This window comes from Coloeus monedula (assembly GCF_965178545.1).
Source record: "Coloeus monedula genome assembly, chromosome: 1".
NCBI lineage: Eukaryota > Metazoa > Chordata > Aves > Passeriformes > Corvidae > Coloeus > Coloeus monedula.
This window is the reverse complement of record NC_138781.1, coordinates 107,949,910-107,977,182: the sequence shown is the minus strand read 5'-3', so window position 1 is coordinate 107,977,182 and position 27,273 is coordinate 107,949,910. Positions and strand designations below refer to the sequence as shown.

Genomic DNA, 27,273 nt, shown 5'->3' with positions numbered 1-27,273 from the left:
GTCTGTGAGAAGGAAGTAAAGACAATTAAAATAAATGAAGCAGTGTCTGAGGAGATCACTCAGATGAAGCTGCAGTAAGTGGAGAAAGAGGAATAGGTGAAATTGGCAATGGTAACAGGTGGGACTTAGAAATGAAATTCTCTATTTTTGCAGTTTAAACAGTTTCAGGCTTTTACTGTACTTATCCTTTTCCATTCCATTTGCATTTTGTAAATTATTCGTTTAAGTGTGACAGGTTAAACAGCTGAGTCGTTGTAAGAAATCTAATACACAGAAAAATAAGCAAAATCACTTGAAAAGCAAAGCCTCATATTTACCTGTATATGAATAATAGACTGTTATGTCTGTTCAGAGAGAGTCTGATTAAATACAGTGAGGGCAATGAAAATCTCCTTTGGTTTTATTTGGGTTTGCATGGGTATTTCCAACCTTTTGGTGATAGAAGGCTGATATTTTTCTAGTACTGCAGCCCCTTATAGACAGTATTGCACTGTTGAATTGGTAGAATTAGACCCCTATCTTTCCTATGCCACCAAGATTTTTTGAAAGAATGATTTTTCTAGTCCTAAAAGGGTTTAGCATGTATGGGAGAATAATGGGTTGCTATTTCATCAGTTATATCCTTTCTAGAAGCTTTGAACTTTTGCATAATGCTCTATTGTAAGACGAAGGTAGAATTCAGTATAAATAAATCCTCATGCCATTTAGTTTTTCTCTATGTTTCAGGACAGTATCATATCATATCTTTAATTTTTTTCACAGAATTTAGGATACACCTAAATTCTTTACCGGGCTGGAATGTGATTTCTTTATTGTAGAAATTAAATATTCTTCTAGATTTTATGTAATACAAAATAATTTTATTAACAACATAACAATTCCAAAATATCTTGCTGAGCTTAGTTGAGTTGATTCCTTGTTAATACATGATTATTAGATTTATTTTTTTTTTCTATGTGAAGGATAAGAGAGTAGTGACAGACGGACTTTTAGAGGAATTTATCTTCCTGCAGGGCCACTGTTTATTTATTCTGCCTGTACAACTACAGGTCCCTCTGGTAATCAGCCTAAGGTTGTGTAGCGGGTTGAGTTCGAAACTGGGCAGAAACACCAATTAAATGTAGTGGTTTTGGTTCAAAATATTCATTACTTACTTGTTTTCCTTCTGTGAGATAAGAATTAGGAGAAAAGCAAAGCAGGCACAAACCTTAAACAGTTGCAGTACAATGAAAGAGTTTTATTACTAATAGAATTAAAAGTAAAGAGACAATAACAAAACAAAGTTAAAGCAAATCCCCCCCCCACCCCCCCTCCAGCCAGCACTTCTCTCCTTTTACCTAGCTCACACAAGGGATAACAAAACATGGGATGTTAGTCAGTGTTCCAGTTCTTGAAAAGTCTCTCTCTTATGCTTAAGGGAAAAAAGGGTTTTTCCTTCAGTTGCACGTGGTTCCCAAACTGCCACCAACAGCAGATCCGCCCGGAAACAAACAATCTGCTGTGTGTGGAACATCTCTCCCATGAAAAATCTCACAGTTCCTTCACACTGCAAAACATGGGCCATCACATGGGGTTATTCATCTTTTTAAGGATAAGTTCTTTTGTCCTGCACACAAAGGCTCTTCTTCGCCACAAGTCTCTAACAGCCTCTTACTACTATAAAGCCTAGCATCGGCATTCTTCACAATCTTCACAGGCACACGAAGATACTCCATCCCCCCATGTTCTTCAAATGGATTAAAGAGACAAACAGTTTGTGGTATTACAGTTTCTTACCACGGCATGCAAGAAGGTTTCTTTTAAGCTGCGCGCCAGAATCGCGGCACCGCCCTCTTTTCTCCCGTCGCCATGCTCAGCTCCGTCCCATGTGACTCACTTCTCTTTCTCTCTGACTGACGCCGCCATGCTGAAGAGTGTTCTTGTTCGGCCTTTACGGTGGGGAAAACCTCGCTCCCTCTGTGCTGCTGGCTGCGTGGTGTCTTCTTCAGTTCAGCACGAAGTGTGCTGGCTGCAGACAGGAGGCTCTGCCGGCTCCCGCTGGCTCCGCCGGCTCCGCGTGGAGAGGAGAGGGACCCGCCGGTCCCCAGAAGCCGCGCTGGATGGGTTTAGCTGTGAGCAGTCCATGGCTGGGTTTAGCTGCCTGTGGCTCTGAGGCAGTCCCCCCCAGCCACCCAGGGTCCGTGCCACAGCGTTGGGAGGGGGGGGAAAGGGGCAGTGGCCCCGGCCCGGCCCGGCGGGGCCGGGAGGCTCCGGAGCCCCCACCTCCCAGCAGGCGAGCTCCGACCAAAAAGGGAAGTCCCGCCTTTCTGTGCAGTTTAAATATGTAAATTGTGAGAAGCGTAATTGGTCTTAAAGACTGTCCATCAACTCAGAGTCAACCCAATACAGGTTGTGCAAATTCCAGGTGTGCCTTTGCATAAGAATGTTTCAGAAGTTGACAGGATCTCCTGGATAGCTTGGATTTATTTTTGTGCTTGTTTGCCAGTTTCCACAGATGTCTGCTGCATCTTACAGTAAGACTGATCAAACAGCTCCACGTGTGGGATGCTGCAAATCGAGGCTATGAGATAACAGTTCCCTACAGGATCAGCTGTACTTTAGCGCACTAGGTCGTTATCGGGGAACAGATCCCCAGGCCTTGCAGCTCTCCATTCATCACCTGACTCTCTGGTTTCATGGTGTGCTGCTGAGGAATTTTGTATATGCCTGTGTGTGACATCTCATGACACTGCTGCAGGACTATGAGTACAGTGCAGCTGTCAGTAACAGCTATCAGAAAACATGGTATCTTCTACATCATGTGACTGGTTAAAGGGACATTAAAGATCTTTTCATTCCCAGTTGCACTAAACCCAATATTCAACTACAAAACATCTCAATAAAATACATTCTTATATGCTCTAGAGCCAGAATAAAACGAACACCATTCTCTGGGAATATTTACGATTGCACTCAGGTAAGAGGGATTCAGGTTTTTTCATGCAATCTCTATGATGTGCCTAGTTTGTTCACCAGTAAGACTAAGACTTTTCTGCTATCCTTTTGGTGGTTTGTTTTGTTGCACATATAAAACCTTAAGGGCAAATCATAGTAAATAAATAAATAAATACAGTTGAGTGATATTATCAGGGGCTTCTCAGCATTTCTGCCATCTAAGTCATATCAGGAGGCCTAATCTGTTTGGATTTGACAAATTCAGAATACTATTCAGAGATAATTTGCTCCCAAATGATTTCCAGTACCTGTCTTTTTTTTCAGATTCACATTGTTAGTCTGAAGTACAGGTAAATTGCCAGGATGAAATCACAAACCCACTGAATTCAATGACATTTCTGCAGTTTCCAGTAGTGGCAGGATTTCACTATGGTACTTCTGTCTCTTTTATTTAGTACCTCTCTGCTTCTATGCAGCAGACTTCAAATTGAGAGGTACACATTTATCTTGTGAACGAATTCTTTACTTTTTACAGTCTGCTGGACTGTGAGGGCGATATGTTCTTTAAAACAAATGCATAGTTGTGAGTTGGTTCATTATTTTAGTCTCCATGTCTTTCCTGAGTACTTGTTGGAAACAGCATAGATGTTCTTAGTTTAATAATGCCCAGGCCTTGACGCAGTCCTAAGTGAAATCCATACTTCACTTCCCTCACTTTTTTTTTTCTCTTTTCAAGTCTTTCCCACTCTTAGTCCCTGTGGAACATGAAGTCTGTTAATTTATGGAGTATTGTAGAACTTTTTGCAATTGCAAGAGCCTTGAGGGAATCACAATTCATATGGTAGCTGCCCAAATTTGACCACTGAGGCATGAAATTTGTTTCATGATGCTGTGATCAGTATTTACTCTTTCGGGAAAGGGAAGACAGAAAGCTATTTACCTTTTGCATGGTGCAGAAAAACATTTTTCCTCATTCCACTAGGCAGCCATAATCCCTAGTTCATGAGCTATGATCACAAGCTTGTCAGGTTATCTGACAATAAATTCTGGGTGTTTTCAGAGATACCATTTCAGGTTAAATTCAAATGAAAGGACTCAAGAATACAACACAGTATCATACAAATTTGTTTTTGTCATTGTAATGAGTGTCTGGTTAATAAGGTCATTGGTTAGATTGTATGTTTATGAATTCATGTCTCCACTAGCTTATGTTCTAAATGTAAGCATACCTTAAAAATAAATCTGAATGTCTGTAATTAACAAATGTGTCTAATTTGCTTACATTTTCTTTTTCACATATGGGTACAGCACAGGTACTCTTTCTGTCCTACTGAATGGTTGAGCAAAAATGTCATTCCTGTGCTCCTTTCTGTGCTCCTACTGTTGGAAAGAAATGAACAGGTGGAACCCAGAACAGTTAATGGTCATATGAAAGCAACTGAGACAATGCCTTCTGAAAAGCCTGTTAGTATTCAGTAAATTGGCACAGGAAACTCAAATCTGTATTATAGGAGAGAGAGGGTAGAATTTCTTTTTGGAAGTAACTTGCTTTTGGTGCAGAGTATTGGCTGCAAAGAATTGTCTTGGTTTTCCTTAGCTTCTCAGGCTAGTCTTCATCTCTTCATTTGCCCATCCTCATCTGCTGCTTCTCCTTATTTGTAGTGGGTTCATTCAGTTGCCTCTGTGTGCTACTTGTTCTTAGAATGATCTACAATATGATTTCCAGGAAATTGTTGTCAAATTATACCCAGGTATAATGAAGTTCTATTTTAATATCGAAACACAACCTTTTGATATTGCAATTGCATTTTTCAGTGTGCTTTGACCACTGTGAGTAGCCTTTCTTGAGAGAGGTTCCTCAAACAGTGGAAAGCCATAGCTGATGAAAAAGAGAGGTCATCACTTCCCTGCAGTAATTGTTTTTTCCTGGCTTTATTCTAAAACATGGGTGAAATGTAAATAGTTACTTTAAAATGTAATTCTCAAACACGTAACTTTTATTGCAGAAATAGAGAACTAAAAGTAGAAATTTGATGAAGAGGTGCAGATAACCATAGGATCTCAGGCTATGTCTGACAGCTGTAGTAAGCACCGTCATCAGATTTACCAGTAGCAAGAGACTAATGGATATTTTTTGGTAGAAGGGGAGAGGGTGAAATCTTTCATACCTTGGTTTATGCATGCAGAATGTGTACCACTTCATTTGCAGCCAAGAAACTAAGAAATGAACAATCACTTTAATGGCCAATCGCTCCTCTACCTTATGTAAATAGTTTATTTCCTGGATTTGGCTTTTCTTCTTTCCTGAAAACTATCTTTCACCTTATTCAGTGTATTTTTTTTTTTTTTTTGTTTCCTCCGTAATCTTTTGCTGAAGGTGTGAAGACTATGAAATATTTTATTCATCTATATACAAAACTACCTGTTGTATGCATTATTTATTATTTTTTCAAAGGAGGAGATGTAGTCCTGTGTCAGAGGGAGTTCTGGAAAGCAAATTGTTTTCCTCAGGAATACACACATACCTAACTAAGAGATATCAAAAACATCCTTGTAAGAATGTAGAGCCAGTGAAATGACTCTTGGCAAATGATGAAAATCAAATAGATTTATAGGATATACAAAACAGTTTGTGTGTGTGTGCATGTGCTTGTTTATGTAAATTGCATACAGTATCCCAGAAGGTGAATGAAGTTCTGGACTTTTGTAAGAATTTTTTGTTGCGCTGTAAACTCTCTGAGACTTTCACATAATTATCATTTTGGGTGCCAAGTTTTGAAGCACACGAGGGAAATAATGTTTCAGCCATTTTTGAGTACTGAGATAATGGAGCAGTACTTTAACTGTTAAAATTAAACCATACACATATGTAACAACTTGGTAACATAAACAGGTGGATGTTACATTATGTTAATGTAAACTCTACAATGAAATAGGCCTGAAGATGTTCTTTTGAACATTAAAGTACTTGGTGCTTGATGAGTAGGTGCATTTGTGTACTACAGGAGTGCACAAGATCATTTTTCCTCCTGCTCATCAATAGCTCAGTCTTCCAAGACTGGTCAAACCACTTTGTGCACTGCAAATTGTCTAGAGTCCATTGCCTTGAAGAAGAGCTTTAATGACATCAGTCAACTAAAGATTTTAGCAAGACTGCATGCATCCTGAAGCCTGTGCATCCTGGTGTGTTTTTTTAGTAGGTAACCTGAGATGACTTCACTGTTAGAAGAACAGTTAATGTCCTGTAGGAAGGGAAACTACATTTTACTGCATAGATGAAAGTTCAACTTTTTTTTTTTTCAAATTCTGGTGAATATTTAACATTATTTCCAGGTTTTGGAATGTTAATTTCTGTGTGTCCCCCCTCTTCATTCCAGTATGTATTTAGAACATTTCTTGCAGTATATATTCGGTATTTTCTATTAATTGTTATTAACCAGGTTTAGTTGTTTTTCAGTAATTGCACAGTAACCTTACTATGTGGCAGAAAATCTTCTATGAAGAATCGAGTACAGGAGGCTTATGATATGTACTGTGTTTGTGTTAGGCAGTGTCTAAGGAGCTGTGATATTTGGCGAAACCTTTTCCATCGTTATCTGCCTTATATATGAACCATCTGATGCATATAATAGACTTTTTTACATGGGCTTACTGGTTTTATTCTTGTCTGAATACAGATTTGATTCGTACTTCTCTGATGCTAAGATGTCTCTTACGGTATCTTCAATTATTAGTGATACCAGAGACTAGGAGAAATTGCTAATTGTGGAGTGTTAATGACAAATCCCACTGAACATGCGTGAGAAGCAAAATGTCACCTTGAAATCAATCTGTGTCTGAAGTGTTTTCATGTCAGTGAGATTTCAGAGCTGGCCAGCAGCAATCTTTGAGTCCAGTGCTTTTAGTAAGGTGTGTGTGTCTGAATGTGTTTGGAGTGTGGTGGGAATGTACATGAAAGGTGCCTTTCCGCCAGGTTCTCTGTTGTAGATTAGCTTCAGGGACGCTAAGAGGTACAGCAGGCGCTGTGTACTCCTCTCACTCTAGCACTATGAGCAGTGAAAGGCGCAGCTGAAAAAACTCAAATACCTGATGGCACAGCAGCTACTGAATCTGTAGCCTTGCATGACTTGTATGAGATGGTGCCACTGTAACAGAGGAGCCAAATATATGCCTTATATTCTGTCATGGAGAAACACCAAAGAAGCCTGACCAGCAAAGCTGCTCTACAGGCTAAGCCTCGCAATCCACCCAGACTGCAATGCCTGGCACAAAAAAGCCAAATATTGGTAACCATGAAGAAATGTCAGTGAATTTTGTTATTAATACTAAAATAAATCAGATGGAGGTAGGTGGAAGAATAAGTGTCACTTCTATCATCATGTATGAGCCCCATCATTCCTCAATTGAGTGGAAATATTACCCAAAATATTCTGGTGAAAATACTTGACTGAACAGCTGTGAAGTTTTATGTTACGACGTTACTCAAAATCCTTAAATCAGAAACTCTTCAGGTCAATAAGCGCAACAGACCATGTTGGTAGTGATGCCAAAAAAGATGCTTTTGTGGGTATAAGAAAATGTGATTATTTTTTTAAAGAACTCAAAACACTAAGCAGCCCTTGATGCAGTAGGAAAAAAGTACTGTAGATAGAGGGAAGACGTGCTTATCTCTCTAGTGGTGCTGGTCATCCATCAGGTTGCAAGGCGTGACAATGGGTGGTGTCCTCCAAAGGCCTTCCTTCATCACCTGTCTAGTGGAGGTGGGGTCTGCTCTGCCAAGAGTGTGCTTGTGACATGGAAATAGGCATTTGGTATCCAAGTAGTATACTCAACAGTACCTGCTTATGAAGGCAACATGGGGTCTGTAAACTTCTAATAGAGGCATTGAAGTTTCTGTCTTTAAAAAGCCTTTTTATCACAAAAATATTGCTCCTCATCTCTGTCTCTTTGGTAATCTCCTGTGTTCAAAAGAGATTTGAGAGAAAAAGTAAATCTGACAAATTCACAAACTGTAGAAGTTTTGCTTTTAGAGGTACACTGTAAACTCAGTTAAATCCACTGGGCCTTTGTTACGGACAACAGCACAAAATCTTAAGAGAACTGGGGAAAGCTTGGCAAAGTTTGTTTGCAAGTAACCTGAGCAATTGGTGGATTTTGATCTTCCACATTTGCTGAAGTTGCATGTTATATCTATAAAGAGTGTCAGAAGTACCATGCAAGAGAGCTATTATTATTTTTATATTACAAGAATGATACAAAACTCAAATTCTGGACAAAATACTTGTGGTAACAGGTAGTAGTTCTTGTTTCTTCTTCCTTTTCTCTCTGTTTTAGATCTGTGTCTCAGGTGCTCAGAAGTTACCAAATATTAATGGATTGACTACATACATTGATTTGCAGAAAATTTGCTTGTCTGCAGACAATTATGGACATAAGTCAGAGGGGATACACATAAACCTATCCCTTCCTCCATCCCCATATATACTCTCATTTGATGGAGTGACCCATAAGAAAAGTTGTTCCGGGATTACCTTTATCAGTCAAACCTTTTTGAAATTCTTGTCCGAGTTTAAAAATGAAGCAACCCAGGAAGTGTTCACTATTCAAGAAACTCATTGTGATGTGTTAGTATTCCAGTTATTCTGGAGTGTTAAATAATAAAATGGTGATTAGCAGACCTAAGATAATGAAACAAGGAATATAATGAAACAGTTGACCTGTGCCACAGGGGGCTGGTTAAATTCAACTTTCCTTTCAAAAGTGCAGGATGTTGGCCTGTTTCTGGACCCTGAATACTGCCTTGATATGAAGCACTGTTCAGCAGCAGTAGAATCACTTAAGGACACATAAGAATTAGGAAACTAATGAAATAAATTCAGTAAGCTTTCTCTGCTGTGTTGGACCTTTGGGAGGAAGAAACAGTGACCTTTACCATGAATACTGTAGGTAAAATGTACAGACGAACTGCTGGAAGGTATCTTGTTCAAACTGGAGTTGAGGAGAGGCTTTTTTTTATCCCCCCCTTTCTCCCCCTTTTTTTCTTTTTTTAAGAATAAGGGCTGTTGAAGCTGTTTTGAGGCAAGGAGAACCAAAGTAAAGTTTAAACTAAGTCTAAAGAGAAGATGATGGAAAGGAAACAGACCACTGGAGAAGATGAGTGTTGGGAGTGGGAGCTGTTAAACTGTGATTGGCTCAGTAATTAACACCTCCAGCCAAACCCCTCTACATCAGCTTCCCTGTTACGTGAACCAACTTGTTCCTTCCCTGCTACACTACTGATTATTACTGCTATGGTCGTGTTTATTCACAAATTGCACTGTCAGTATCACTGTCAGTATTCTTTTCTGCCTCTCTTTTCACCATTCATTCCTCCCATTTGGAAGAATCTTTTCAGGAGGCAGTAGCTCAGCCCTTAATGATTTGTCATCATCAAATCTATGTGTGTTTCTTCCTTTGCTGCTTCTTCTTTCCCTGCTTTGTAGGACTCAGTATCACTTTTGCTTTGTCTGCTATTCTGCTTGTTTTAAACTTTGGAATACTCTTCAGATTGGCCCCAGAACTTGCATGTTGGAGTTTCTTCTTCCCATGCTGCCTTCCCAAGATTAGCACTTTTGCAGTGAAGGGAATGTGGGACTTGAATGCACTGGTTTTTAAGTCTCCTGTTACGTAGTTGCATAGAAAAGGCAGACAAAGACCTGCATTGCTATGCTTTATATGGTGTGTACCAATGAAAATCAAGCTGATGAACTCTACTTCCTCACTTTCTCCTCATCACTTTGCTCCTTCCTAGCCCCTCCATAAGCCTGGCATCTGCTGTTGCCTTAGGTTTTAGCAAAATGCCAGGCCCCAGAGTATTTAAAATCCTATGTATGTTCTCTTCAGTTTTTAGCAAGGTGTTCGTCCTGGCTCTTGGAATTTTAAACACAAATAGAAGGATGATGAGAAGTACTAAGTGTTACATAGTTCAAAGAATTAAAATACAGTATTAGAGTAAGGGACTTCATAAGTAGGGCTGTAAGTTCAACAAAATGCTTAGTAGATACATGGATCATTGCCATAATATCTATCCAAAGTATTAAACTCCCTGTTAGAGAGATATTTCCTGGTACTTTGTTTTCTCCAGATGTTTCTGAGGCTGTAGTTTCCTAGAACTCATTTTGTATTCTACTATGTGCTATTAAAAATGAATGGAAAGAAGATTTGGAATTTTACATATTTTGTGAGCACTGACAAATTGTTAGAGGATATAAACTCTTCTTAGCTGCTCTGGAATTTAATGTAAAAATAAAAACTGGGGGTTTGGTTTTTGGTTTGATTATTTTCCCTTTTAAAATGTCTGTGTAATGATAGTAGATTTTCTCCTGTCAGAATGATACAAAACAATTTCAGTATGTGAGTACAGAGTAACTGCTTTGGTTGAATTACACTGAATTTAATAATTCCAGAAAATGCATTGTCTTTGTTTACTTTCTGTGTTTGTGTCTTCAAATAGATGTCAGTGCTAATATTTGATAATGTGAGTACTTGATGTGTAACTTAAATAATATTTTACAGTATTACCTGACAGCTCCAGCCAGTATTTAGGTTTAGCCATAATAAACAGAGTTTTCGGGAGAGCTACGGGTTTTGAAGAAAAGGCTCAGTTATCTAATAAAATAACTGAAAGGAGAAACCTTTCTTGAAAGGTAAAATAATAGTAGTTTGCTTGAATGCCCATTAGTTACACATGCAGAGTGCAATTCTGTCTCATAGCAGAATAATTCCAAATAGGATGATAATTATCTTTTTCCAGCATGGCCTTATTACTTGAATGAAATGCACTTGTTAGCTTACACAGATGGAATAAATACAGGATAATCACAGGATGTGTGATGGCTCTAATCTAGACTGACGAACAGTTGTCTTGGTTGTGAACACAAATCTAGAAATTCAGAGGTAGAGAAAACCATCTTAGTTACTGGAATTGTATGAACTCTGCAAAGAAATTTTCCTGAGGTATTAATTACTATTTGATTTAGTTTTATACACATTTTAAACAAAAATTGCTTCTGGCCCTGCTGGTGTTATTTGAGATCCCACTGGTATATCTGTAGTCACAATTTTATAAATGTGCATATTTGAAAGTGGGATAATGCAAACTCTTTCTTTATTAAATGTATGAAGAGCTGCCTAATCTACCTGTATGGACAGAAGCTGACTGATGTTTCCTTTTAACTCTCTTCTCACAAAATTGTTGATACATGCCTTGAGCATGATTACTGCAGTGGTAGTGCTAGATGTAACATCCCAGAAGTTCAATGCTTTTGAATTGCTGCTGCATTTTTGTTAAAAGTATTTCTGAAAGGTTTAATATATAGATTGTTGCTGCTAAATTGCTGTTCATTTAAAAGACTTAGAGTTAGTTCATTGCCTAAAAGAGCCGGTAAGTGTAATTTAAATAACTACCAACCTATTTCTTTTCATTCTAACTTGCCTAAAATGGAAAAATAATGTGCATTTTCAAGTGCTTTAAGGTGTCTGTGTATGCATTTAATATGCTAGTACTAGGAATATGGGTTTTTCAAGCTGTGTATATCCTGAAGTTAAATTAAGCTTATTTTTTTATAACTCTATATTTTAAGTAACTTGTTGTTTAATAGAAAATTTATTCTTACTAGTGACTTACCAGTTCCATATTTTCATTAGTTGGCTTAAGTAGCATTTTTATAGATATGTATTTGGTATTTTTCACAAGCTTTCTCTGAGCATTTGAAAAGGCACAGGTTTCTCAGCAGCCAATGGAATCTGTTATTTTCATTTTTGCATCTCAGTATTTATTCTGTGGCCATAGTTCCTGTGCTCTAAGGAGGTGAGATAGCTGTGCCCTGAGGATGTGGCCTTTGTAGTCCAAGCAGGTCTAACATTAAATGATTATGGCAGCTTCCTCTTTCCAAAGAATGAAGTGTCCTGTTCACACAGTTCTCCAAGTCCCAGGGGTAGGAAAAGCTAACAGCCCTAATCAGTAGTAACCCCTCAGACTTTTCTGTGGCAAATCAGGGCTAAAGTAAAGAAAGTTAAAAGAACCATATTTATTTTTGAATTGTATTTAAACCAAAAAAAAATAAGCCCCAGCCAGAAAACAGGATACTACAGATTTGCTCCAACAACCTGTTCTAATAGGTCTTGATACCAGTACCATAGTGTTGTATTGTAAATCATTAATTTTATCCTCCTCTCTGGAATGGGATTAGTAAATTACGGCCTTGTCATTTTTTGTTTATTTTTCAATAAAATATGATGTATTTGGGAAGACTCAGGCTTTCATATAAAAAGTGGGAGTTTGCAAGACCTACTGGTAAATTTCAGAATCTCAAAAAACCTGGGATTAAAGTTTTAGTGACTTTTAGCTAGTAAAACAGTATATCATAAGCAAACTCTTATTTGTGGGAGTTCAGATTGTTGCATTAGTGAATGATAAAAACTTACTTTTCTGAATGCTACTAAAAATAATTCTTCATAAAGAAATTGTAGTGGGATGTGCTAGTATGTTTGATAAACAAATGCTCATTTGATACGTTATTCTTAGCCATTCTAAATGAAATAGCTGTTGGCAGTCAGCACTGAGAGCTTGTAATTTATCATACAGTGAGCTTAAATGGGCCTGTTCCATGCTGGAAAAAAAGATACCATACCTGGGTAGCTTACTGAAGTCACTGCAGTAAGTCAGGGAGAACAAAACGTGAATCACAAATAAAGGGAGCGAAGCTGGATGTGTGGGTGCTGTTAAAACAGAAACGGTTCTGTATTCATATATCAAATTTTAAGCAGCATTTTTTTAGACTAGAAATAGTCTTTTGCCATTTGTCCATTGCTGAAATAAGAGTTTGGGAGAAGTTGTAAGTCTGGGATTACTTTGGCTAATTTTTTCTTTGCAGCCTTTTTAACTGTCTTCTGCAGTGCCTATGGATTGGACTTTTCTTATACTTGAATTCATTACCTTCATTACTGTTCCTTTATGCTTAGGCTTAAATCAATTAGGCAACTCTCCTACTCATTTGCTGTCATCCCAAAAGAGAGGGAAAACTTGCTCTCTTGGGCTGTATTTGTTCTTGTGGAATGTAAAGCAATTATATTTCTTAGTCTTTGTCTGTTCCAGACACTATATTTTCCTTGAAAATATCTTTCCCCAAAGAGACTAAATAAAAAAATTGGGCTTTTTTCTTCTCCTCTGAGTTCTAGTATAAAATGTCATGCTAGTGATTTCTGTGGGACTGTTTGAGTTCTAACATATAATTAGACACTCTACACTTTGCCTCCATGAGTTTGTAATGTTCAAGAGAAGTCAGTCAAGATAATCTTTACTGATAATAATCTCCCTTATGTTTTACGGCTTTGTTGTAGTTATAATAATAATGGCTTTTTATTCCAGAGCTCTTTCATAAATTTTGAAGCCACAATTAATAACCTTTTCTCACCTGGATTTTGGTAGAGGGCAAAAATGCTGAAATCCTCTGTGGAGCCAAGTTGAGTTACATTTAAGGCTGCTCTAGCTTTTTCATTTGAGCAAAATAATGTGTGCCTCCTGAAATGTGCTTTGGCTTCTCTTTTTTCAGTTAAAATTATTGGTACGTGAATGGATGGCCTGTGTCACAAAGCCATGTAAGCCAATTATTTGATCAAACTAAGATTTCCTGTTGTAGAACAGCAGTTAAAACATTCAAAATCAGGCAAGATTAGTGTATTTGAGAATCAGAAGGTGAAAAAGATTATGGGACCCAAGTGAAATAGTAATTTATTGTAACTGCTACAGTGCATTGATTGGTTCCAATTTCCATTCTAAATATGCGTTAAAAAGATGGGAAGTATGTCCTGTGGGGCTGGGTATTGGAGCAGTTGCCTTCAAGGACTGCTGGCAGTTTATATGAACACCCAGACTGTGAAGTTCAGGATTTCTACCAGGCCACTTGGAGGTCTGAGGGGACAGTGTGGTAGGAGACAGTTCTGTGTGTGGGGCCAGCAGGGACTGTGTGTGCATTATATCTTTCCATGATTGCCCCCTATTCGTGAACCGCAAATTAAGGCAGAAATTACAGTCTCACGGCATTGCCTAGTCCTTTCCCTTCATCTCTTTCTCCGTGAGAACAGCAAGAAATTGTTTTTAAAATATTTACACGGTTCTTCAGTTGTGTTGTAACTCATAAGAGTCCTGGTAGATTCTGGATGCAGGTGCCCCATGTGGCAGGGAGGGTGTACTGTGCAGGCTGGAGTGCAGAGGAGTTTGTTCACACTCTAAATGAGCTGAGCTAGTTTAGGTACTAGAATTAATCAGTGCGTGGCAGAATGTTTTTCCCTAGAGAATAACTTACCCTATTTCTGGGGAGGATAAAATAGCCTGCATAAGGCTTCCTGATGTTGCAACTAGAAAAATGGGAAAACTAATATGGGTGGGTGTAATGTAACCACAAGATTTGGGTATGTACAGGATCCTTCAAGAGTCTGAAAGCTGCAGTAACATACTTTAAGACTGTCTTATGGCTTGTGATTGATCAGCAGTTCTGATTATCAGGATTGTCTTCAGTAAGAAATAATGTTCCTTTTAAGAAATATTCATTTTCGAAAATCCTAATTAACCCACTGCTTATTTCCTGTTATCTGCAGCCATTCTCACTAGAAGGATATTACAGTGGCAAAACTATTAAAAAATAGTAGTTTTGAAATAGTTGTTTGACATGTTTCTTTCCAAGTTTAGGTTTTGGTAACTGCCATGCCACGTCACAGAAGCTGTGCTTTATCAGCAGCTCAAACTCTGAGGAATCTTAAGGAGCTGTCAATTACCTGAAGTAATTCCCGAGTAATAATTTACAGCTGAGTAATTTTAAGGTGTGATAGCACATTTTTCTTTGGACATCTTACAAACTTTTTTTTTCTTTTACATAAGCTTTACATCACCCACATTTTCTTTGGAAGAGGGCATAACTGTACCTTACTGTGCATTGGAATCAGTATTTATTTTTAATTATGGTGCTTCTTTGGTATTAACAGCATGATTAACTTTGACTTGGTTTTGTGATTTATGGATGCATTTAATTTTGTGTGACTTGTTTAAAACTCTTTTGTTATAACTGGTATTTCAAGGGTACGTCCAATTTAGTGGCAAATAAGAACATAATAATGTTCTTATCTTATAAATGAGATCAGTATTTTCTATACGTCTTAAAACCTGCTGGACAAACTACAAACTCCAGGGCAGAAAAACAGACATCACCAGCTATGTTGGTGGTTTACAGAAGCTTAATGGGGCAGGACCCTTGACCTGCTAGAAACTCCTCAAGTCAGAGGGGACTTGAGGACCCACTAAACATACCTGGTGTCATTAGGTAGCATCAGACTGTGCCTGTGCCTTCCTGGAGAGTGGTTTTTGTGAAGCGCTAGTTAGGGTGTTCCAGTTTTTATTCATGTTTTGATAGTGGTTGCAGCCTTCAGTTTGTTGAAATACATATCGTTGTATGAAAAGTGCATCTTTCTTGTTTTCTTGTTTGAGTTAATGTTGTCAGTAGATTTTGGTGGTGGGTTTGATTTTTTTTTTTCATGCAGCTTTCATAATTCAATTGTTATACATTTTCTGCAGGTTTTTGAGTGTTCATAGTGCAAGTATCCTATTTCATGGTCAGGTGGAGCATGAGTTCTGATGAGGATTTGAGAGCCAAGCCTCTCTGCCATTATCTTTGTGTCAAAGGACATGGCAAGTTGTCAACTCTGCCCTCTTCTGTCTTCTCCCCTCCCTTTTTCACTCCTTGTGCTCCTCAGCTGTTACAGGGCTCATTTTCTTGTGCCATACGTGTCATATGTTGAACTGACAGCAAGACACTGTGCTGAAATAGAACTGCCCAGTTTCCAGTGTCATGCTGAGGGAGTGAGAGGTGGAGACAGTTTCAGGTCATTTGCCTGCTAAATCTGTGCCTAGTTTCTTCTACCTGAGTCACTGATAACCCCTTGTGTGGGTGCTGATATGAGAACTGTCCACTGATGTCTTTGTGCAACTATCTATGTGCAAAATGCATATGCCAAGCAGCAGATGGAGAGAGGGAAGAGAAAGCACAGACTGACTATCCTGGGTTTCATGTTCTTTTAAGAGAAATAAGTTTAAATATTTGTGTGAAACAAGCTAAGAGAAGAAATATTACATTGCTCTGAAATCTTTCTGTTAGTTAATCTATAAGAGTTGAAATCAGCTGTTACAGATTAATGGTTGCCCACATTACAGATGAATGGCTTAACTCACATGAGAAGGCAGTAAAAATAATATATGAACTTCTGCTTTTATCTTTCATCTCCTCCTGGGGAACTTGAGAGAAGTAAAATTGGTTGTCAGTATTTTTTTTTTTTTTTTAATATGACTAAAAATATTCTTTATTTTTGTTTCTTTGCCTAGGGTATTTATGTAAGGGATGCACCTTTGAAGGACATAAAAGTGTTCAACGCCCGACGATTTGTGGCTCTTTTTAGTGTGGTGAATGCCACGAAGCGGGATGCTGGCAACTATCGCTGCATGATCCGGACGGAAGGAGGAGTTGGTGTATCCAACTATGCAGAACTGATAGTCAAAGGTATTTCACGATACAAATCCGTATTTCCATGCTCAGTGGATGGAATCAGGGCTTGCAGTTGCTAGTGGAGTAAGAATGTCACCCATAGCCTGTTAAACTTGATAAGAGGTTCAGTAAATAGATTTTGCTTATGTAAATCTTAAGAGTCTATCCAGCTGTAACAAGGGAGTGATAGAAGAAACCAGGGCTAATTAACTAGGTACTTGTTGATTGCTGTTTTACATATTTCCCCAAAATGCACTGTTTAGACTTGTATGTCTTCACAAGCTTTTATTAAAAGCATGAACATAATAATGGGTATTTGCCTCCTTTGTGGAGATTATATTCTAAAAATATACTTACTACAAAATATGCAAGATTTACATTAAAGTGAACACAGAGAATACCCATATTTCAGTATATGGAGGGGTGTTTTTAAAAAATTGAACACATAAAATACACATATTTCAATACATGGAGGCGTGTTTTTAAAAACTGTGGGAAACACTTATATGTAAATAGAATGGGGAATAATTCATCACCAGTAGAAGAAGATGCAAGAAAACCATAATGAAAACTAAATCATTTTCCAAAAGCAAGAGTAGGGTTTTAGTGAATGTGCTGTAGAGAAAATGGAGAGAAACAGGACAAGAGAAGGATGTTGCAAATAACCGGTGTATGAAGATAACGAGACAAAACAAATTGTAGCATGAAAGCTTAGATGAGCTATTTGAATGGACAGATGAAAAAAGAAACAAATAGAGTGGGTGAGATGAGAATATAATTATAAGGCATGGTGGAATAAAATGAGGTTATTTTGGTCCTAGCATGAAAAGAAAATAAAGTAGGTGGCCAAAAATAGATATGTAGGAAAGTTGGCAAGGAAAGGAAGCATGGACTATAACCCGGGTAGGAATGATGAAGCATCATTCAGATCTAACACCAGTGAAAATAAAGAGGAATGAACACTGCCTGAAGGAGGCAGAGGGAGGAGTTACTGTGGAAGCCAAAGAAGTTCATTTTTTCTCAGTCTTTTTGATTCAGAGTGTTTTAATTTATTAGTGCTCCTTTTGAGGTGCAGTAGAAATTATGAAGCGTATCATTAAAGCATTTGTGCTTACCCAGATTCTTTCAGAAAATTTGCACTGGGCACTGTGAGCAAGTGGATAGCCTTAGGGTGTAATCCCATTAACTAGTTGTAGAGTGGCAAAGTAATTATGGTAATCCCCATTGCCTGTGTTGGAGCTTTTATGAGACCACCTGCAGGTCATTCCTTCTGACCTAAAAAGACCCATTTTAAACATTGGGCTGTAAAATGTTGCGTGACTGTACTGAAACAGCAGCATTAGGGGCTAATTAGTAAATATCCTTTCTTCTTGATGGTATATAATTAAGAAATTTTATTTCCTAATTTTTAGTAGCTTTTCTGCAGTGTCGGTTAGCAGACTTCAAAGATATTGGATTGATTTCAGTGCAGCTATATATGTTTTTAATCCATTACCATCCATAAATCATGAAGAATGTACATATGCCCACACTGCATGATGTTTAGTATACTTAGGAATTGCTGATGGCTTAATAATAGTATGTGTGAAAACAGTGGTGTAATTACTGCCTCCTCTTTTTTACAAACAATTAATTTAATTCTCTTCTAATTTATGCTGGTGTAACTGAACTGACTTATGAGGAATTTCCTTGGAATTATATTGCTAGAATGACAGGAGAGTCAAACGGAGCACTTTTAAGTTAGAGAGAATCAGTTCTTCACAATTACCATGCTCTGTTTCTTTCTGGTTACTGAACCTGTAACTCAAGTTGCAAAAAGTACATCCTGCACTGGAATAGGGCTTTTTTCAAAATATGTTTGCTTTTAAGTAGAGATGTTTGCACAGTAGAGTGGGTTACAGCTCTGTACAACATTCATTCTACTTCACTGTAGACGTGGTTTCACTAAATAGGAACTTATTCTAAGTAGATTCCAATTATGTGTGTAAAGATCTTTAAAGTTTGTAGTGCTGTTGTGGCATGATGTTGTGTGGCACTGGAGACCAGGTACCAGAACTCTTGAAAACAGCAGAAGGGCTGCTCATTTCAGGTGCTGCAAATCAAACCTGGCATCACAAAGGAATAGGAATGAAATCTTGAAAATGAAAGACATGTAAGAAACTGCCAGGCATTCTTATTCTCTTCTCTTATTTTCTTCGTGTTTTACCTGAGTGAGCAAGTTATAGCAAGGTTTCAGCAGTATGGAGGGGGAAAAAAGCGCAATTAAAGAGCTGTCAGTTCTCTTATGAAATAATTGTAAACATGAATATTGCCTGTCACTGAACAATTAATCTGGCCTTAAAAAGGGGTGGGGGGGGGAGGGGGAGGGAAGGTTTTTTTTTTTTAAACTTGTTTGTGTTAGCTTATATGCCTTTTAGAGGACGGTGAAATAAAGTATTGATTGTTCTATTTAAATAAATCCTGAAGGGGAGGTTTTCAATTTACCTGAGTGTTTGTTCTGATAAGAAAGGCTGAAAAGACAAGTGCCTTGTCATTGTGTGTGCTCAAACTGCACAGTATCCTCATCTGAGTTTGTCAGAGAATTGGATTGAAATGTCACTTTATCTAATAGGAGACATGAAATTGGCCTTGTCAGATAACCCACTTATTGTAAAAAACATCAGCCCGTATCTAATAGATGACGTAAAAGTAATCAAACATTGAGCAAAAGGAAAATAGTCGGGTGGAATTGATTAAATGCATTTGGTGAAGTAAATTAGAGTTCTACATACGGTCCCTAGGTTGAAGTTTTCTAATAGTGGGCAGATCCAACACAGATTAGATTTAGGAGAACAGAATGAGCCTGTCTAGCAAACATCAGATTATTACAGAGTTCAGACTGCTTATTGAGTTCAAACAAGGTAAACCTAGGTGTCAAATTGGTTAAAAGGAGTTTGGTTAGGTTTTTAAGCAAGGGCATAGAAAGGTAGCCATCTGTAATGCTGGCAGCTTAAATGTCTGCATTTTCCAAATGGAAAATTTAACACTGGGAACAGAATCAAGCCTCTTCAGGATCTCTAGAGCAAAGACTTTATTCTGGAGGGCAAAGTCATTTTGACGTCAAGACAGAGTAAGAAAATATTAATGATTACTTATCTGTGGTATCAGTTGTTCTCATACATTAAATATACACACATACTTGGCATCTGTTTTTGCTCTGCAGCTAACCTTGCATGCTGGATCCATCACTCTGTACCCCTTTTTTTACCAACAGTGCTGGCATTAGGACTTATTTTTATGGTTGCCTAACAATTTCTATCATGAAGTCCTGCTTTCGTATGCTCATTTTTTGGCAAAAAAAATGACTGGAGACTTGTATTTTTCAGTGTGGGTGTGTGCCTTAGCTTGGAGGTGTTGAGAAAACCTCCAGCCAAAAGAGCTGATACAGTTCATCCATGTTAGCAAACTTGTCATAGGAAAGTGCTGAAGACTCTGGACTTTGAAGTAGTAATATTTTTTCAGGAGGGTACTATGTCAAGAATTCTCTTTCTCTCTTCCTGTGAAGATCTGTTCTCAAATACAGTTAGTTTACAAACTACCAAATAAAACCCAACAAGACCCTGAGACTTCTTTGAATTAATCTTTCAAATTCCCCCAGAATTCTAGATACAGTGTATGGAATTTAATTGCAAGCAGAGATCTGAGCTCTTCTGGGGCAGGCTGGATCCAAGCACCGGAATCAAGACCAGTGAGGTCAGCATTTGTGTGCTTTTAGTATACAGTCCTCCACCTTGCTGAATCCTTGTACTTTGAGAGTAAAATGGTGATGCATAGCGATGTGGGTAGTGAGGAGTGCAAGAACAAGAAGCTGCATACCCAGATGAGGTTATTTGTGCTGGGACTGAAAGGCAGGGAAAGCTGGGAGGTGTTTTGAAATGAGAGGAGGTAGGTGAAAATTGGAACTACATAAGCACTAAAAGCTGGGGAGAAAGATGTGGGGGTGCTGGTCAACAGCCAGCTGAACCTGAGCCGGCGTGTGTCCAGGTGGCCAAGAAGGCCAGTGGCATCCTGGTTTGTATGTGGCCAGGTGGAACAGGGCAGTGATTGTCCCCCTGTACTCTGCGCTGGTGAGGCCACACCTTGAGTGCTGTGTCCAGTTCTGGTTCCCTCACTACAGGAAAGAAATTGAGGTGCTGGAGTCCAGAGAAGAGCAACAGAGCTGGTGAAGAGTCTGGAGGGTCAGTTATAGAAGGACCAGCTGGCAGCCAGGGGTGTCTATCTTGGATAAAAAGGAGGCTCAGAGAGGACCTTATTGCTCTCTACAGCTACCTGATAGGAGGCTGTAGCCAGGTGGGGTCAGCCTCTTCTCCCAGGCATCAGGAGACAGGACAAGAGGTCATAGCTTCCAACTTTCCCAGGGAGATTTTGGTTGGACATCAGGAAGAATTTTTTCACTGAAAGGATGGTTAAACTTTGGAATGGGCTGCCCAGGGAGGTGGTGGGGTCTCCATCCCTGAAAGCATTCACTTAGTGCTATGGTTTAGTTGGCATGGTGGTGTTGGGTCAAAGGTTGGATTTGATTTATCTTAGAGGTCTTTTCTAACCTTTATGATTCTATGATTCTGTGACAAAGAGGGGAAGATAAACATATACGCATTCCTGCATTTGCAAAAAATGAGGGAGTAGATTTTTGTCATTTTTCAAGGAAGTGATTCTGAGCCACAGAGAAGAAATGTCTATTTTTGTCTTCTTTAACTCACTTAAATCATAGAGATTTACATTATCTCCACTGGCATCTCAGTGTGATGCCTTTCCCCTCCCAATTAAAATTTTAAAAGAACTACAAAGCAAAAGATGTTAGGATGTTGTAGAAAATGTTTGGAAAATTTCTATAATCTAAGTACAAAGCAGTTTAAGTGAAGGAGTTGCAGTTTTAAGTGTGTTTTCAATTAATAAAGAAGTGCATAAGAATAAATAGCTTACATGCATGTATGGCTACATTTGTTTTTGTCCTCTGTGTAAGAGAAGGGTTGCTCTTGGTCATAAAGTCTGTCTTTTTCTCATGTTTAATATAAATGATCCATTTATATAGGATGACCTGAGACCACCTGCCTAAAGCTGTCACCTGCAGACCCCTGGCTTTGTAAGGTAGCCACTAAGGCTACCTTTCTCTAAGGGTTTGTGCCTGTTGTCATTTGTCAGAGAATTCAAGAAGAGGTCACATGTCTGTCCAAAGTCTAAAAAGCATAACATTTGAAATATGGATCAAGTTACCTTCTTTTGTTTCAATTAATATTCTGTTTTAAAAGTGTACATTTAAAAGGATTTTGCGGTACTGAACAGCTTTGTGCACTTGCTTCAGGAGAGATGTGCAAGGAAGAACTCCTCTTTAAGATAAGTCATTGTACTAAACAGCCACTGCTACAAACTTGTTTCTGCTGTCAGTTGAAAATCCTTCCTATAACATACACAGCTCTAAAATCTCAAGTCTATTGTATCATTTAATGAAGGTATTAATTTGCATAGTATTTAATTGAGACTACCTCAGTGGCCACCAGTAGAACTGCTTTTAGTGACAGTAGAGCTGCAGTGTGGTACTTACTTGACTAAGTGATTCAAACTCCTCAGCATGCTAAAAATTAAATTATTCCATCTAAAGAAAGAATAAATTACAAAGATGGAGGGATACATTTCATACTTCAGTTGTGAAATCAGTTCATTATATTTGGATGTCTAATGTTTCTGTTAGAGAATCTGCTTAACTGAGTTTTTAACCAATCATATAAGCATTATATTTGTAATGAAAGGTTGATTTTAGGTAGTCTCGATCTCTGGTAAGAAGGTAACTTTTGGTATTAAACTATGTTAATAGTATCAAACTGCAGTATATGCAGGCTTTTCTGAAATAATGCAACTTGAATTAACTTTTTTCATTGTGGTCCCAGAGAAATGAAAAACATGCCCTGAGGTATAAAAAGACAATAAAATACTGTCTGTTTCGAGTACTTGTAATATTTGGAATGAATTGGTGTAATCACTAACCTTAGTGACCTAACTCCTGAGTTTGCATTTTGAATGGCACTTCAACAGCCTTTAGCAGCATTTGAAACTTGGAAGTAATTAACTGTTCTTTCAGCATGGCTAAGTAAATGCCTTAGGATGCTCTATAAAAGTTCCATTTCAGGTCTTGGTTCACAAAACAGCCTAATGATTTAAATTGATGCTAAATCATTTTGAGTCAAGTCAGAACTGTTTCCAGACATACTATCACGGTATGAAGCCATAGTTTATATACTTTAGGAAGAATAGTTTCAATAAAACTGCAGTATTTTTAAATACTTTAAAAAAAATTTTTACATTTTTAAATTTTTAGTTTAAACTAACTGAACAATGACATTAGTTTGCCATATATTGCTGTTGACATAAAACAATGCTTTTCACTGCTGATTTGAAAATCTAAACAATATTCTTTATATCCTGGAATATACCACAATATATTAACCTATTTTTATGTCTATTCAACTTAGTAATAATTAGTAAATATCTTAAGAGATGTTCTGGTTTGTTGCCCTTTTTTATTGTGTTCTTTATGCTAGTAATCACTTAGTTTTGTTAAGATGAAAACACACAGTGAGGATGCCTGTGTTGGCTGGTTTGTAGTGTTGTATTTCAGCCATTGCTAACACATTGCACAGATCGAAGCTTTCATTCAAGTGTACACTGCTAATTAGAAATACCATCTATCCAAGGCATTGCTAATCTTCAGTGTACTTAGTGCTCTGAGTTACTCTTTCTGTAAATGAAAAAAGGTAGCATACTGTAGGATAATTACATGTTTGTTAAAATAGCAGATCTGCTGTTTCTCAGCAAATATTGAATGCTTCCCAGAGATCCTTTCTCCCTTTTGCTTCATTCTTTTATGTTCTTTGCTTTAACTGTGACTTTGAAGACCATGACAAAATGATGAAATATGTAAATTCAGCTTCTTGTCTGCTTGACTACCTGTATCCCAACACAGAGGGAAATAGTTAGCAGAAGAGGATAAATCTGAATCTAAAGCTTAGGGAAGACCGATGTCCTGCGTTCATTACATATTCTGTGTAGCCTTAAGAAGGTGGCAGTGTTTGCTGATAGATATGTTGAGAATACAGGATCAAACAGTGCCTTATTACAGTGACTTGATTTCATTCTACTTGAATATATTTGACCAATGGGAAGGTGAATTTTTTTTCAGATGTGATGCATAAAACAGCAGAGTAATTTAACCAGTAGGGGAAAAAAGAATTTGTTATTTACCTTTAAAAAAAGATGATATCTGCAAATTACTTCTGCAGTCTAATTTAAAAGAAGATGCTCATCACATAGTAAATAAAAGTGGGTTTAAAATTTTGGTCGCTTTTGAAATCTTTAGAATCCAAACTATCAGGATATCACATGCATGCTTGCTCTGGGTACTGTTTCAGTGTGGTAGTTAGTGAAAGTAGCCATTATATGAGGTAGAAACAGACTCCTAGTAAAAATTCAAGAAATCCCCCAGCTTTCATTTAGAAGCTCTTTAAGTTGAACCAAAGTATAGGACTTGAAAAATTACTGCACTTACTCTGTTTACACAGAAGAAAATATGAAGGCTGAGTAGTTTAAGTACATGAAAAATAATTAATAAAATTTTTGTGCAGAAATTCCTGTTCTGCTTACGTGTAAGGATAAGCTACAACATAAATTTTAGCTTTAAAAAAAAGTTTTGAGTAGGACTAATATTAATATCCAGTAAGAACTGTATTTGTATGAGAAAACCTGAGATTATCTTTCTTTTAAATTGGATGTTGCCATGGAGTGTCTAGTGAATAGAATTCCATTTGCACCTGGTTTGAAGTTAGGTGGTATAAACCAAAAGCTTCAGGTTAAAATCTCCAAGTGCATAAGCAAAAGAATCTGAATATTGCAGTTTAATGAAAATAAATCAGTCTGTAGTGATGGTTTCTTCATATCCATATTTTCATGCAGTCTTCAACTCCAATGTAGTACAAAACCCATTGCTTAGTTGAATGTTTTAGCAGCAGAAAAAATGCAAGTGTAATCTTAGCTTGTTACTGTAACTTGCTGTGTTTCAGAGCCACCAGTTCCCATTGCTCCACCTCAGCTGTCCTCAGTCGGTGCAACTTACCTCTGGATACAGCTGAATGCCAATTCCATCAATGGGGATGGGCCCATTATCCAAAGAGAAGTTGAGTATCGAACTTCAAGTGGAAGCTGGTATGACATACAACCCGTGGACTCCACAAGCTATAAGATTGGGCACCTGGATCCTGATACAGAATATGAAATCAGTGTATTACTTACAAGACCAGGTGAAGGAGGAACAGGATCTCCTGGCCCAGCTCTCAAAACAAGAACAAAATGTGCTGGTGAGTACTCCAAGGTGATAGGAAAGTTGATATCCAAGGTGATAGCGTCTTTCTTAATTCACTGGCAGATTTTACTGTCTTAAACCAGCAGTTTGCAGGAATTAAGACTGAATGGTTTTAAGTATAACCTATTAACATTTTCCAGCTGCAGTGACCTTGAAAGCAACCTTCAGTGCCACTGTAGATTGTAGATGAAATCATGACTGTGCATACTTTTGTTTTTTCAATGTCAGTTATATCAAACTTGTAGATAAAGTAGAAAGAGATCCTGTGTAACAGCAAAAGCATTACCTGTTGAGTCTCAATTAGCAGATGAGGTTTAGCAAAGGTCTGCTTTCTTGAGTGACTGACAGCATGTCTCTCTACTAAATGAGACAGTGCAATTTCTGGTGCATCGTAGCAATCTTGGCTCCTGTTTTGGATGTTATAATTAATAGAGCTGGCCTCTGATTGTAATAACATACAAAGTTCACCTATTATACGAAAGCAATATTACAGTAATTTTCAGTAAGACTGGCAGTGATATTAGTTTGGGATTTAGCTGCTCAGAAAATAATAGAGGATACTGTGACCTGGATTTTCTTTGGTCATTAGTATTTTCCCCCAGTATTTTGAATCATCTCCCTGCTGCTGTAAAACTGATGGAAGATAGGCAGGAATGTAGCTAGAGAAAATGGGAGTAACAAGTACTACTAGCTTATTGTTCCTAGTCTTTTAAAGAATGACTTGGTCTTACTTGCCTTTTTAATAGGAAAAATGACATACTTAAACAGAAATAATGTATTTCCATTGCATATACTTCTTGTAAAGTCACCTGGCCACCTGTCAGTGAGTAAGTGTCATTTCAGTTGAATTGAATTGGTGTGATGTCAAACACAAAATGAAATATATAGTTGCTGTCAGAATCCCACTATTATGTTGAGAAGGTGCAAACTTATACAAGTACTAACTCTTTGATGTTATTTTGGTATTTTTCTTCATCTCATTACTGGAAAGAAGCATTTAATGAAAAGTACCAAAAAGCAGTATAGCTAAGTTATAATAATAGTTAAGTATTTAGTATTTATAAGATTTTCTCTCCTACACTAAGATAACTTCATCTGAGTCAAAAGTGAAGCATAAAAATGAAATATAGTTCCCTTCAGGAGGGTTTCTGGGTCACTATGCCCTTCATAAGAATGTAAATGTCTGTAAGTACGTATTTAATACAAAAGTATTTCAAGTTATTCTAAAATTAAAACAGTTTTTTAATAGTTTTTTTCATCTGCTTGTATGATCAGTTAATGCAGTACTGGGTGCTGAGTAAGTGAGCCTGTCTGTCCTGCAGGGTTATGGGGTGTGGCGAATTGACACCAGGAAGTAGCCAAGTAGCCACTCAGTCACCTCTGCCACGGGACAGGGAGAAAATAGGAAGGCAAAAAGACTCATGGATTGACATAAAGATAGTGTAATAGGTGAAGCAAAACTGCACTTGGAAGAAAAGGGAAAAAGGAAATCACTGTTTCTCATGTGCTGGCAGATCTTTATCCACTTGCTGGGAAGTAGTAGTACCTTGGCAAACACACTGGTTACCTGACAAGACAAACAGAGTAACAATTAACATCCCCATTTCCTCCTGTTTTCCTTGGGCTTTGATTTCTGACTGAGACATTGTATGATATGGGACATCCCTTTGGTCAGGGATGTTCCATACTGTCACAGGGGCCACAGCAGTCCCTACTGTGTCCCCTACCAGCTTCTTGTCCACCTCTGGTCAGTTTGCTGGAGGAGTAGAGTGGGAAAAAGAAAGCCTTGAGGCTGTGCAAGCACATTTAAAACACTGGTGTGTTACCAACACTGGATTAGTCACAAATCCAAAATGCAGCACCACACAGGCTGCTATGAAAGAAATTTAACTCCACCTCAGCCAGACTTAGTAGAGAGTGATATCCAGAATTTGAGTTATATTTAAGAATATCATATGCTTTCTGTTCTTCTCAGTGGTGCATACTGTTGAGTTTTAAAACATGCATTTAGTTTCATAAACCACTGTGTACTGGAAGTGTTTTATTACCTGGTAACATCTTGTAATACATCAGAATTATTTGTGTTTTCATTAAACTAAACAGTAACCTTCTTAAATTAAAAGCAGAAAGTTGAATGACTGAAAAATGTAAATTGAATGATGATATTAAATCTGTCTCTACAAATTGGCTTTTTTATAGCGAGGACCCTGCTTTGAAGGTGTAGTGGTTATTGGTTAACTGTTAGCAAGTGACATGCTAATAACTGGCCCAAGGGTTTAAAAAGAGATGCTGATAAACTAATGACGGTATAATTAAGCTGGGTAGGAGTAAAATAATGCCAGTCTCCAAAGCATACCATAGAATTAATAAAACAGGAGT

The 27,273-nt window shown here is 37.8% G+C and overlaps 1 protein-coding gene across 7 annotated transcripts in view; it reads left to right on the top strand.

The window, feature by feature from the left end:
- Positions 1-27,273, top strand: part of PTPRM (protein tyrosine phosphatase receptor type M) — a 454,349-nt gene that overhangs the window by 152,713 nt on the left and 274,363 nt on the right. For all 7 annotated transcript variants that reach the window (XM_082290787.1, XM_082290786.1, XM_082290784.1 and 4 more), the window contains exons 6-7: positions 16,346-16,520; positions 24,596-24,889. In XM_082290787.1, the coding sequence (XP_082146913.1) occupies positions 16,346-16,520; positions 24,596-24,889 (469 nt within the window). The remainder of the gene's footprint in view (positions 1-16,345; positions 16,521-24,595; positions 24,890-27,273) is intronic.